Below are 12,512 nucleotides of genomic sequence, written 5' to 3' on the forward strand. Positions count from 1 at the left end.
CCTGACCTCAATCTTATAGAACATTTGTGGGCAGAACTGTAAAAGAGTGTGCGAGCAAGGAGGCCTACAAACCTGACTTAATTACACCAGCTCTGTCAGGAGGAATGGGCCAAAATTCACCCAACTTCTTGGGGAAAGCTTGTGGAAGGCTACCCGAAACGTTTGACCCAAGTTAAACAATTTAAAGGCAATGCTACCAAATACTAATTGAGTGTATGTTAACTTCTGACCCACTGGGAATATGATAAAATAAATAAAAGCTGAAATAAATAATTCTCTCCACTATTATTCTGACATTTCACAAAATAAAGTGGTGATCCTAACTGACCTAAGACAGGGGATTTTTACTAGGATTAAATGTCAGAAATTGTGAAAAACTGAGTTTAAATGTATTTGGCTAAGGTGTATGTAAACTTCCGACTTCAACTGTACTTGCTTAACAATGCTGTAGGTCATGTAACTGTCTGTTAAATGCAATATGCGTCGTGGACTTTAACGGACAGAGGTTGCTATCTGGTTTTGTCTTAAAACAAAGGTGTGGTTGAATTTATTCTACTACTGTCTTCTTATTGTTTCGGCCTTTAGGCCTATCACGGTCACAAGGCATATGAATTAACAGCAAACAATGCAATTATCACAACACATACAGTGTAGGTTGTCATGGATTTTTTTTGTTACCCATGCACCGCTACTGAAATCAAGCAGACTACAACAGATGATGAACTTCTATTTGCTTGGGATATTAGATCCATGTGGATCCAGGTTTCATTGGTGTAACGAATGATACAACATATTCTGGACATTCCTCGCAAAACGTGTTTTTTCCAGTGTAGTTGCATCGCATGCACTATCACAACAGCTGTTGTCATTTGACTATCAAATCCCCAAAATTCCTTCCTGGATCAGATTATAATGTGTGGTGAAGCACCACAGTGTAATTAAACAGCTCAACAACAAATGCACATCCAACAAGTATTATTCATAATTATTGAAGGACCATGTTAATGTCAGTATTGATTTAGGTTTTAAGTATCAAGGTAAGGTGACTCTTTCGGCTAGAAGCATTCGTATTTGTAATCAAATACATTATTTTAGATGTGTGTGCCCATAAAAACTTTTTTCTCTCCTTACATTAGCTCCATTCCATAAATGTTTTATCCTGAAAACTCCCCAGTCCTTCATGATTACAAGCATTCCCATAACATGATGCAGCCACCACTATGCTTGAAAATATGAAGAGTGGTACTTAGTAATATGTTGTATTGGATTTGCCCCAATTTGTAATGAGGGCAAAAAGTTAATTGCTTTGACAATTTTTTTCCAGAATGACTTTAGTGCCTTGTTTCAAACAGAATGCATGTTTTGGAATAATTTATTCTGTACAGGCTTCATTCTTTTCACTAGTATTAGCATTAGTATTGTAGAATAACTACAATGCTGTTGATCCATCCTAGGTTTTCTCCTATCACAGCCATTAAACTCTGTAACGGTTTTAACGTCACCGTTGACCTCATGGTGAAATCCCTGAGCGGCAACTGAGTCAGGAAGAACGACTGTATCTTTGTAGTGACTGGGTGTATTGATACACCATCCAAAAATGTCATTAATAACTTCACCATGCTCAACAGGGATATTCAATGTTTTTTTTTACCTATCTACCAATAGGTGCCCTTCATTGCGGAGCATTGGAAAGTCTCCCTGGTCTTTGTGGTTGAATCTGTGATTGAAATTCCCTGCTCGACTGAGGGACCTTACAGATAATTGTATGTGTGGGGTACAGAGATAAGGTAGTCATTCAAAAATCATGTTAAACACTATTATTGCGCACAGAGTGAGTCCATGCAATTTTTATGTAACTAGATAAGCAAATGTTGATTTATTTAGGCCATAACAAAGGGGTTGAGTACTCATTGACTTGAAAGATTTCAGCTTTTCATTTTTTATGAATTAGAAAAACTTTTGTCATTATGCACGTAACGCTGGTGACAGGTGTGCACCCTAACGTGCAGCCTGGTGACCTAGAGGCCAGAGAGGGAGCACACGTGACAGTACCCCCTCCCCTCCCCTCCCTGACGTGCGGCTCCAGCTGCAGGACGCCGACCAAGATGACGATCCCGGGGATCAGGAGCGGACCGGTCACCTCTGCTAAGGTGCGGGAACCTGTCGATCCGGCTGAGGTGCAGGAGCATGACGACCTAGAGCGCCGGAGAAAGAGCATACGTGACAGTACTCCCTCCCCGGCGCGTTCGGCTCCAGCCGCAGGACGCCAACCTCTTCATGACTATTGGTGTGTTTGGAACATGATAGGTCCTTAGTGATGTAGAACACACACTAAACTTCAGCCCCGTTGATATGAGTGCTCGGCGCTCTGTTTCCTGTTGTCCACGATCAGCTCCTTTGTTGAGGGAGAGGTTGTTGTCCTGGCACCACACTGCCAGATTTCTGGCTTCCTCCCTGTGGATGAACAGGGAGTACAGGAGGGGACTAAGCACACACCCTTGAGGGGCCCCTGTTTTGAGGGTCAGCGTGGGGGATGTGTTGTTGCCTAACCTCACCACATGCGGGTGTCTAGTCAGGAAGTCCAGGATCCAGTTGCAGAGGGAGGTGGTCAGTTCCAGGGTCCTTAGCTTAATGATGCGCTTGGAGGGCACTATGGTGTTGAACGCTGAGCTGTAGTCAATGACTTGTGTGGCTCCTTTCCAATGGTTCAATACCACCACTAATGATCCAGTCATGCTGTGTAGAGAACCAGGGAGGCAGGGAGGGACAATGTCACATAGAACCAGGGAAGCAGAGAGAGACAACACACAATGTTGGGAGAAATGAACTACCGATATGACTCACCATTCCACAGGTTCCTGGTCCCAAGCGGAGCGTTAGAATATGATACGCTGCCGCCTGCAAATTAAATAAGATTATGTATGTCACTGCTGCTTATCTACATGTTAGGTCTCATCCCCCTCTCCTCTCGTTTATATGCACATGGCAGAGAGAGAGAGAAGCTGAAGTGTAGCTGATGTTACACAGAACTGAGATGATGTATGCTGTTAAACAAACCCTGGAACAGTGCTGCTACTGCCCAGCCTATTGCACAAAAATGCTACCACAGAGAGACATCCCTGAAGACCTTACAAAACCCCACACATACACAGAACACACACCTCACCCTGCCATGACCAAGGAATGTTCCTTTGCCATGACCAAGACTTTATTAATTTTTCATATCAAACAAGATAACTTTTGTAAGACTGCCAAGCTCAATTAAAAAATAGTACTATTTGGTCTTTGAAACCAGCAGTTCTTTTCTTTCCTATTGAATCATTAAGGAGGTTCCTACAGCTTTCTGTATCTCTGTCATGTATTGTGCCTCAATGTTGTTCTGACAGACAGAAAGCATCCCCAGGGGCTATTTTTCTCCCTTCAGACACACTGAGCTATAGTTTCCTCGAACAAAGAAACACGCAATAACCAAAGCCGTAAAAATGTACGTATTGGCATCAGCAGTTCCATGATAATGTAACTGCCACTGAAAGATTTTTTGCAAATATGGAGAAATAATTAGCTGAGCTGTGTTTATTGGAGTAGTAGTAAATTGCTCCTAGAGAGCAGAGATACTGACCTAAGGTCAGTTTAACATTTCCTCTTCCTGGGATTAGGCTCATGTTTTGTGTCTAGTGTGGTCTCCAACCCGGAGCTCTTTGTGTCTGTGGTTCTGGTGTGGACTTGTTAGTGTGGAAACATGGCAGAGATGGTTGAGATGTCTGAATCAGGTATGTGTTCTTTGGTCTGTCTCCAACTGCTGTGCCGGGTGTGCTGCTGCACTGCTCTACAGAAACCACTGAAGACCCAGGTCAACGGGAAGCTAGTCCAAACAACCTGTAATACTAGGGAGGAATGGAGTAAAGACACATGATGGGGGTGGATAGCAACAGAGGAGAATGAATATAAACAAAGGATTACATGATGAAATGTTGGACTTGAGTCATATGATTGATTCAGGGTTCCATGGCCATCTGGATAGCAGAAGATTGTCTTGACTATATGTCAACTGCTTCCCCATCCCAACCCACACAAGAAGACGTCTCTTGACGCGATTGCTTTTCTGCATTTCAGGTTTGTCTTGGTTCATCTTTTTAACATATGCCCTGGATTTCAACAAAGCCAGACAAAAATAATTGATTTACAATCCCTCCCTGGTTAAGAAAAGATCAACTCAAAGAAAAACTCAAATTTTCTTTCTCCTTTTAGTCTCAATCCCCTTCTGAATAGTGCATTCGGAAAGTATTCAGACCCCTTCCCTTTTCCACATTTTGTTACGTTACAGCCTTATTCTAAAATGGATTAAATATGTTTCTTTCCTCATCAATCTACACACAATAGCCCATAATGACAAAGCAAAAATATGTTTTTAGAATCTTTCGCAAATGTATCATCCTGGAGATATTTCTACAACTTCATTGGAGTCCACTTGTGGTAAATTCATTAGATTAGACATGTTTTGGAAAGGCACAAACCTGTTTATATAAGGTCCCACAGTTGACAATGCATGTCAGAGCAAAAACCAAGCCATTACTCGAAGGAATTGTCTGTAGAGCTCCAAGACAGGATTGTGTCGAGGCACAGATCTGGGAAAGGGTAGCAAAACATTTCTGCAGCATTGAAGGTCCCCAAGAACACAGTGGCCTCCATCATTCTTAGATAGAATAAGTTTGGAACCTCCAAGACACTTCCTAGAGCTGGCCATCTGGCCAAACTGAGCAATCGGGGGAGAAGGGCCTTGGTCAGGGAGGTGACCAAGAACCTGATGGTCACTCTGACAGAGCTCTCCAGAGTTCCTCTGTGGAGATGGGAGAGTCTTTCAGAAGGACAACAATCTCTGCAGCACTCCACCAATCAGACCTTTATGGTAGAGTGCCAGACGTAAGCCACTCCTCAGTAAAAGGCACATGACAGCCCACTTGGAGTTTGAGTGGCCAACCAGAGCCTGAACTTGAACCCAATCGAACATCTCTGGAGAGACCTGAAAATAGCTGTGCAGCGACGCTCCCCAACCAACCTGTCAGAACTTGAGAGGATCTGCAGAGAAGAATGGGAGAAACTCCCCAAGTGTGCCAAGCTTTTTGCGTCATACCCAAGAAGACTCTAATTGTTGTAATTGTCAGAATGGTGGGTGTAGCTGGTGTATGCAGTCAGGCACAGGAGAGCAGAGAATTGGGAGCAATGTAACTTTACTCAGAATAATGAATGGTGCAAGGTAAAACAATAGACTTGCCCAAACACAAAACACACGAACATCAACCTTTACGCACGGGCAAGAAACAGCACCCCTCGAAATAACCAGTCACCAACATACCGAACATGACATAAAACAATCCCGCACAACACCATGGGGGAAACAGAGGGTTAAATACATGAACAATAATTAGGGGAATGAAAAACAGGTGTGTAGAAACAAAGACAAAACAAATGGAAAATGAAAAGTGGCTCAGCGATGGCTAGAAGACCGGCCACGCCGACCGCTGAGCGCCGCCCGAACAAGGAGAGGAACCGACTTCGGCTGAAGTCGTGACAGTAATCACTGCCAAAGGTGCTTCAACAAAGTACCGAGTAAAGGGTCTGAATAGTTCTGAATAGTTATTTCTAACACATTTGCAAAAAACTGTTTCTGATTTGTCAATATGGGGTATTGTGTGTAGATTGATGAAGGGAAAAAACGATTGAATCCAGTTTAGAATAAGGCTTCAACATAACAAAATGTGGAAAAGGGGAAGTGGTCTGAATATATTTCCAAATGCACTGTATATTTTTAGAGGGGGCCCACTGGACACAGACATCACTTCAACATCTATTCTTGTTGGTTCCAAGTAATTTCATTGAAATTACGTGGAAACAACATTGATTTAACCAGTGTGTGCCAAGTGGGAGGAGATCATCAGGGTGAAGACAAACGCAGACAAAACATATCTTTTGATTATTTCTGAATTCTGGGTATACAAGCATTTTGATGGATTTTTGGCCTCCTAATTATGACAATAAAATGCTGACTGTGGCCTTGTCAGAAAATCAAATAAAATTGTATTTGTTACATGTGCCAAATACGACGGTGGTAGACTTTACTCTGAAATGCTTGCTTACGAGCCCTTCCTAACGATGCAGAGTTTTTAATATTTATATACATAAATATTGAAAATAGTAACACAAGAGGAATAGAATATACAATAATGAAGCTAGAAACAGGAAGTACTCATCCTTCTTCCAAGCAAAGTCATGAACGTGAAATAAAACAAGGGACTATTTAATTTCTTTCGGATCAGGATGCGAAGGAATTAACTGGGCCAAAGAAGTTTCACAATGACATGTCCAGGAGTGGAATGTTAATTAACTTTCAATTGACTGATTTCCTCATATGAACTGTAACTCAGTAAAATCTTTGAAACGGTGGCATGTTGTGTTTATATTTTTGTTCAGTATACTTGCAAATGGGAGGTTATAAATCATTGAATATGTTACCCGTGCCTAAAGTGATGGGATCTTAATTCCATGTCTATTTTCCTGCTCTGAACCCCAAAATGTCAGTCAGTGTCAGGCCAGTTGCACCTCCTCCCTGAGGGCATTAGGGTCTCTGCATCAAACAGTGTTGCTGTGGGGATGAAAGCCATAGTGAATGGCTCCAGATGTATCTGTCCCTCTCTCTCCCAAATCCAGTTATTGGACTATTGCTAATGATAATAGTGCTGACTGAATCTGTGAGGGGAAATTGCAGGGTTTATATGTCCTGGTGGGCAGACAGTGGCGATATGAGGGCTATTACATTAATAATGCAAGAGGATCCTGCCCTGGTGGCTTGATTTACGGTTGGAATGAGCAACAGGTTGACTATGATTGTTGACTTTCTTTACATTTTGATATTACTGGTACAATCCTGAAGCGCCACAGTGCTCTGGTTTAGGTAGAGACGAGCTGTAGAAAATTACTTTGAAATCTCAAGAAATGGAACACACACAAACACACAAACCTCACACCAAAATAACTTATCTCTGTGTCTCTCTGTAGGTATCTCCATGCCCATCCCTGTCCTAGGCCTGCGGGACCACACAAAGGTATTTAAAGATGGCAGCTGCCTGCTGACAGATGACAGTTTCGTCCTGGTAGGCTCCTTCGTGGCCTTCTTCGTCCCCCTCACCATCATGATGGTCACCTACTTCCTCACCATCAGCGCCCTGCAGAATGAGGCTACACTCTGCCTGGACCAGCTCGTGCCCAGGCCCAAGTGGAGTGCCACCCTGACCCTGGGATTTTTCCCACAGTCCTCGCTCTCCTCAGAGAAGCTCTTCTTCAGGCGTTCGCTCAGCCGCGACACGAGAGGGGTGGGAGGAGGGGTTGGCGGGGCTGGGGTGGACCCGCGGTACGGGCGTCGTACCATGCAGTCAATCAGCAATGAGCAGAAGGCCACCAAGGTCCTGGGTGTGGTCTTCTTCTTGTTCGTGGTCATGTGGTGTCCCTTCTTCATCACCAATGTGCTGGCAGTGGTGTGCAACCCCATGAACTGTGACCCGTGGGTGATGGGGGGGCTGCTGAACGTGTTCGTGTGGGTGGGATACCTCTCCTCAGCTGTCAACCCTCTGGTATACACTCTGTTCAACAAAACGTACCGTGCAGCCTTCTCCCGCTACGTACGCTGCCAGTACAGCCCGGAGAGGAAGCCTCTGCAGCTCATGTTGGTTAATACCATTCCTCCACTGGCCTACAACTCCACCCACCTGCCCCTGGAGGAAATGGGGTCCCTCAGGAATGGGGCCCACAGTGGTGGAGGACCAAATCAAACTCAGACAACGACAAGGCACCCAGGGACCAAGATGAGAGCATCAGCTGTGTGAGAGGTTGTGAGCCTGTGAGGACTGAATCTCCCATAATCCTAGTGAGATGTGCTGTGTTTTGATCACGATCTCGCCTTGTTTCCGGAAGGAAACCTTGGGAACGGAGGTTCCTGTGCTGGAATGTGTTCAGTAGCTCTGTGGTGAGACTCATACCAGAGAGGAATATGTGAAGAGAGAGGGTCCACTCCCGTCAAAATCTGTCCACGCACGAATACAGTGATAAGCTGTAGGAAGCAGGGAGTACAGAGAGAGGAAAAGACACAACCTGCCTCACAAACACTTAAACTAGTTACACCAGAAGAGAACAACTGAGCTAAAGTAAAATTATCAGCAATAGCCAGGGGCCACGAGGGGATACGTTTCCCCAAAATGTTCATACACATAGCCTGGATACCAGACTGTTTAGCTAACATTCCACTCCTTGTGTGCCAAAGATGTTTCACAATGACACATCAAGGAGTGGATTATGAACTAAACACACTAAGCTACAGTGGCTTGCGAAAGTATTCACCCCCTTGGCATTTTTCCTATTTTGTTACCTTACAACCTGGAATTTAAAGTCAATACTTTGTAGAGCCAACTTTTGCAGCAATTACAGTTGCAAGTCTCTTGGGGTATGTTTCTATAAGCTTGGCACATCTAGCCACTGTGATTTTTGCCCATTGTTCAAGGCAAAACTGCTCCAGCTCCTTCAAGTTGGATGGGTTCCACTGGTGTACAGCTATCTTTAAGTCATACCGCAGATTCTCAATTGGAATTAGGTCTGGGCTTTAACTAGGCCATTCCAAGACATTTAAATGTTTCCCCTTAAACCACTCAAGTGTTGCTTTAGCAGTATGCTTAGGGTCATTGTCCTGCTGGAAAGTGAATCTCCGTCCCAGTCTCAAATCAGTTTCCCAGTCCCTGCCGATGAAAAACATACCTACAGCATGATGCTGCCACCACCATGCTTCACTTTGGGGATGGTATCCTCGGGGTGATGAGAGTTGTTGGGTTTGTGCCAGACATAGCGTTTTCCTTGATGACCAAAAAGCTCAATTTTAGTCTCATCTAAGCTGAGTACCTTCTTCCATATGGGAGTCTCCCACATGCCTTTTGGCGAACACCAAATGTGTCTGCTTATTTTTTTCTTTAAGCAATGGCTTTTTTCTGGTCACACGTCCATAAAGCCCAGCTCTATGGAGTGTACGGCTTAAAGTGGTCCTATGGACAGATACTCCAATCTCCGCTGTGGAGCTTTCCAGTTCCTTCAGGGATATCTTTGGTCTCTTTGTTGCCTCTCTGATTAATGCCCTCCTTGCCTGGTCCATGAGTTTTGGTGGGCGGCCCTCTCTTGGCAGGTTTGTTGTGGTGCCATATTCTTTCCATTTTTTAATAATGGATTTAATGGTGCTCTGTGAGATGTTCAAAGTTTCATATGTTTTTTTATAACCCAACCCTGATCTGTACTTCTCCACAACTTTGTCCCTGACATCTTTGGAGAGCTCCTTGGTCTTCATGGTGCTGCTTACTTGGTGCCCTTTGCCTAGTGGTGTTGCAGATTCTGGGGACTTTCCGAAAAGGTGGAAGTATACTCAGATCATGTGCCACTTAGATTGCACACATGTGGACTTTATTTAACTAATTATGTGACTTCTGAAGGTAATTGGTTGCACCAGATCTTATTTACGGGTTTCAAAGCAAAGGGGGTGAATACATATAGCTCAATCAACGCACCACTTTTCCGATAAATTGTTGTTTTTTAAATTTCACTACACAATTTGGACTATTTTGTGTATGTCCATTACATGAAATCCAAATAAATAAAATAAAATAAATAAAAATCCATTTAAATTACAGGTTGTAATGCAACAAAATAGGAAAAATGTCAAGGGGGTGAATACGTTTGTAAGGAACTGTTTCATACACCATATACAAATATATATTTGTGTAAATACATTGTGCCAATCCGTAAATAAATGTGTGTATTTTTGTTGTCGTTACCCGAAGATACGGAGCTAATTTTTGTATTTTCTTGTGTTTCCTTCATGCAGTATAAAGATACAGAAATGTGTATAGGTGGGATGTAGGCTAATGAAGATGTACACTACCATTCAAAAGTTTGGTGTCACTTCAAAATGTCCTTGTTTTTGAAAGAAAAGCTAACTTTTTGTGCATTAAAATAACATCAAATTGAACAATGTCTGCACTGTATTTCTGATCAATTTGATGTTATTTTAATGGACAAAAAGTTTGCTTTTCTTTAAAAAACAAGGACATTTCTAAGTGACACCAAACTTTTGAATGGTAGTGTATATGTTGACAGATTCCTAGGCATAGTTCAGGGGGCTAAAGGACCTTCCTTTTAAAGGTGTGGGACTCATTTGCACTAAGAGTTGTTGTACCTATGGTTGATGTGATCTGTTATAACCCCTCCCTCTTTTTCATAGGGAACCCACCATCGCCACTCTACAACCAGTTCCTCTGATCTCAACCCTACTCAAGCATTGAACTGATGCTTCTTTTTGAAACATAGACAATGTTGATGTTGCCTGGGTGACCACTTTAACTCAGACGGAGAGAGTTCTGTGTATTTTATGGAGTCCATTTTTTTCTTGACCCAAATGAGATTTTTTTTTTCTCTGATTAAAGTAAAATAGAAATGTAAGCCTTTATGAGTGTGTGGGGGTCATTTTAGTGTGTACGTCTGACAGGTCAAAGCAGACCTGTTTTTTAAAAACTGCAGACCAAGGAGAAGCAAAGTGTCTAAGTGTGTGGACAATGTTCATTTTCGTCACGTAAAAATGAACATCACTTTTAGGAGTTTTATCCCCCAAATCTCAGGGGATAAAACTTGTTATTCGATAACTCTTATGCACACACACTCAAGCAGATGTGTACATACACACACACACACCCCACCCACCCCAATTGCTTGTCATGTTTGAGTGCTTGTTTGGGTGCATGTCTGATCAAGAATATGAGATAATGATGATGATAATCATTCATGTATGAGAATCATATCCATGAAGGTAGTGTGTGGGGATGGGAAATGCCAGTCCCCGATGGCTGATATGTATTAGAATTAGTGAAGTGCCACACACACATACACCATTCACTGTCATCATTACCCATCTCTAAACCCACCTGTCATGCTCCCCAATCCCTCTTTATTGAAATTACCCAACTTCCACTAAATGATTCGCGAAGGCCATCAGCCCTGAACATTATAACTTCTTCACCATTTAAAATCATACTTGTGTGATCCATCAACAGACATAGAAATTGGTAATTAGCCAGGAAGAAAAAAGCAAATGTCATGGGATCATGAGGATATTCTCACAGGGAAACAATAAAAAAGCCCAATTAAAACAAGTTGAAGCCTAACATAACTACATAACATATACATGAAAAACAACAAAGGCAATTCCCAGCCTGGAGACAGCGGCCAGATGGTCCTTCCTGTCATACATCATGACACGGCCACCTAAGGTAATGTTAAGAGGAGTAAAAGAAGGGGGTACAGGGGTTTAATTTAAGTCTCATTAATTAAATTATTATTTGGGAATTCCTTCAGTAGCTGGGTGGGGAGAAGGATTGATTAATTAGAAATGTGAGGAGAGAGGGAAGGAGAGAGGAGAAAGGGTATAGTAGGCTCATATTCCAGTCTCCATGGTTTCTTTTAGGGACTGAGCTTGTGTCAGTCTAGAGTGGTACTGATTAAGAATGGGGATAAAGGAGCGTAAGAGACCTAGAGCAACTGAAAACAGGAAAACAAGACAGTCAGTGGGATGGAGGGAAGAATGAGAGAGAGAGAGATAAATCATAATGTCAATCATAATGGTGGACAGGTGATGGGTTTTTAACCAGGCTGTTTATCCTTTACTTCAATAAGCCTTTGAAAATGTTCTCACAGATACTGTTTCTATCAAGGGCTTTAATCTCTAATTCATCTCATTCAAGCTGTTTTTCTGTTTTTTTGTTGTTGTGTATTTGGCTTGGATTTTCACAACAGCAGAGCAGTTTAATAGATTCATTTTAATCTTTCGCCATAAGACAAATGAAAAAGAAAGTCATACTGAAGGGCTTGGAGTAGGTATTAATATCAGCATGGATTTTATGATGAAAAATATCAATATGCATTTTAATACACCTCAATGGGCAATGTTCGATCTCAGCAATGAGATATAACTGAAAAACAGAGTGGAATTTGAAACAGCTTAGACAACCAAAACAATTCAGACCAAATTCATAGTTGTGCCATTTACAGTATTGGTAGGAATTTCAGTCACTTGGTATTCTCCATATCCACTTCACACATGGCACATATCTTGAGTTCCACGGCTGTCATAATAAGAACAATTCCCACTTCACTCTCTGGCCTATGGCAGTCATCGACCGGCAGTCCTACATCATGAGGTGGAATGTGGTGGTATTTGATTATGAGGCACACGGTACATCTCAATGTGGCAACAACCAATGAAGTCATTGTTAGCAGTGGGCAGTTTGATTGTTTGGTTACATCTTCAAGGGAGTGCGTGCGAGTTAGCAGACACATATAACTCGGGACACACACACACACACACACACACACGCACGCACGCACTCACACATAAACCACAATCCATTTATGAGGTCATTGGCATCTTTGTCAGT

At 42.5% G+C, this 12,512-nt stretch overlaps 1 protein-coding gene across 1 annotated transcript in view; it reads left to right on the forward strand.

Annotated features, from left to right (window-relative positions):
- Positions 1-10,591, forward strand: part of LOC115111625 (5-hydroxytryptamine receptor 2A) — a 35,338-nt gene extending 24,747 nt beyond the window's left edge. Inside the window, exon 3 of the mRNA XM_029637884.2 lies at positions 7,054-10,591. Within this exon, the coding sequence (XP_029493744.1) occupies positions 7,054-7,877 (824 nt within the window). The 3' untranslated portion in view covers positions 7,878-10,591. The remainder of the gene's footprint in view (positions 1-7,053) is intronic.
- Positions 10,592-12,512: the final 1,921 nt, after the last annotated feature.

Source organism: Oncorhynchus nerka, linkage group LG3 (genome assembly GCF_034236695.1).
Source record: "Oncorhynchus nerka isolate Pitt River linkage group LG3, Oner_Uvic_2.0, whole genome shotgun sequence".
Lineage (NCBI taxonomy): Eukaryota > Metazoa > Chordata > Actinopteri > Salmoniformes > Salmonidae > Oncorhynchus > Oncorhynchus nerka.